The 1,379-nt window shown below is 38.3% G+C and overlaps 1 protein-coding gene across 1 annotated transcript in view; it reads right to left on the bottom strand.

Moving 5' to 3' along the window:
* Positions 1-1,379, bottom strand: part of LOC107100581 (envoplakin-like) — a 31,551-nt gene that overhangs the window by 10,052 nt on the left and 20,120 nt on the right. Inside the window, exons 17-19 of the mRNA XM_015399120.1 lie at positions 884-1,077; positions 459-609; positions 227-338 (exon numbers count right to left, since the gene is read on the bottom strand). Coding sequence (XP_015254606.1) covers positions 227-338; positions 459-609; positions 884-1,077 — 457 coding nt within the window. The remainder of the gene's footprint in view (positions 1-226; positions 339-458; positions 610-883; positions 1,078-1,379) is intronic.

Genomic DNA, 1,379 nt, shown 5'->3' with positions numbered 1-1,379 from the left:
CAGAGTATTTTTTAACACAAGTATCTGTACTTTTACTCAAGTACGGAAAGTGAGTACTTTTGCCATCTCTGCCTGTCATAGCAATACTAGTTTTTAAGGGAACATCAACAACAAAATCACCAAGTCAGAAAGAAAAGGTTTTCTACAAACAAACATTTCATGATAAAAGTTGATAGTTTCTATATTCTAGAGGGAACAAAATGTACAATTCTTTAAAATATTTTACGACACAGTTTTATCTTCTCTGCTCTTACATTGAGTAGATTCTGCAGATCTTGAGAGATGGCGGTCACTCTGTCCACATCCTCCTCCTTTTGTTTCAGGTACTTCATCACTTTCTAAATGCAGAAATGTTGGATTAATCTTTGAGATACTAATTAATGTGAATAATCTGTATGCAGATGGATAATTAATTAAAATAAAGAAGTTCTTGACAACCAATCAGAGAACTTTCCTACCTCTTGGGAGCTCTGCTTTGCCGTCACCTGCGACACTCCATCACTGGTGTTTATATTATTTGTTGGCAGGTTGTCCAGGGAAGAGTGGAGGTATTTGCACAAGCTCTGGAACTCCTGGTACTTTGATGAAGCCTCTTGTAAAATGTTCTCTCTGAGGGGAGTATCACACGACCGTATTGTGCCGATTTTTCTTATTGGACTTTTTCCTTTTATGTTATTTCTTCTTAAAATATCAAGTTAGAAAATCCCAGTTTTGCTTTTTCTTAAAGGATATTTTGAAAAATATACTGTCAAAGGTTTTAAATAATAGCAACAATATTTATAAAACCTGCTTTTTCTAGTCCTTATTTATCAAATTGATGATTGACTCTATGCCATTTAGCAATACACTGGGACTGACCTGAAGTAGCCTCAGTTTGACTCACCTTTCCTTTAGCTGGTTGGTAACATTTGCGTAGCGACTCTGCAGCTGCTTGACGTCCCTCGCCTGGCGTTGGATGTCTGGACAGTACTCCTGGTAGCTTTGCTGCAGAGAGCTGCAAAAGTTCTCAGTGGCCTCCAGATCCTCATCCAGTTTTATCATATCGTCCTGGATCCTTGCAGCAAACCTCTGCTGGCTCTAAGTACAACAACAGAGATTTACAAGCTAGAATGTACCCTACGTTGCCGAAAAGTATTCCATCACCTTGCAAATCTTTGAATTTAGTTTTTCTAGCTTATGCTGTAGTCACAGCTGTATAAAATTAAACAGGTCATCCAGAATGCTTCTATAAACAATTGTGAACGATTTAGTCACTCTCAGGAGCTCGGTGAACTCCTGCATTGTGCAGTGATAGGATGACAGCTGATCAATAACTCCAGGCCATAGATTCCCTTGCTACCAAATATTTCATGTTCCATCGTTAATGGCCTTATGAAAAG

The sequence above is a fragment of the Cyprinodon variegatus genome, unplaced genomic scaffold (assembly GCF_000732505.1).
Source record: "Cyprinodon variegatus isolate N-32 unplaced genomic scaffold, C_variegatus-1.0 Scaffold989, whole genome shotgun sequence".
Classification (NCBI taxonomy): Eukaryota; Metazoa; Chordata; class Actinopteri; order Cyprinodontiformes; family Cyprinodontidae; genus Cyprinodon; species Cyprinodon variegatus.
Note: the sequence above shows the minus strand (reverse complement) of the source record. Positions and strands in the feature narration are given on the sequence as shown.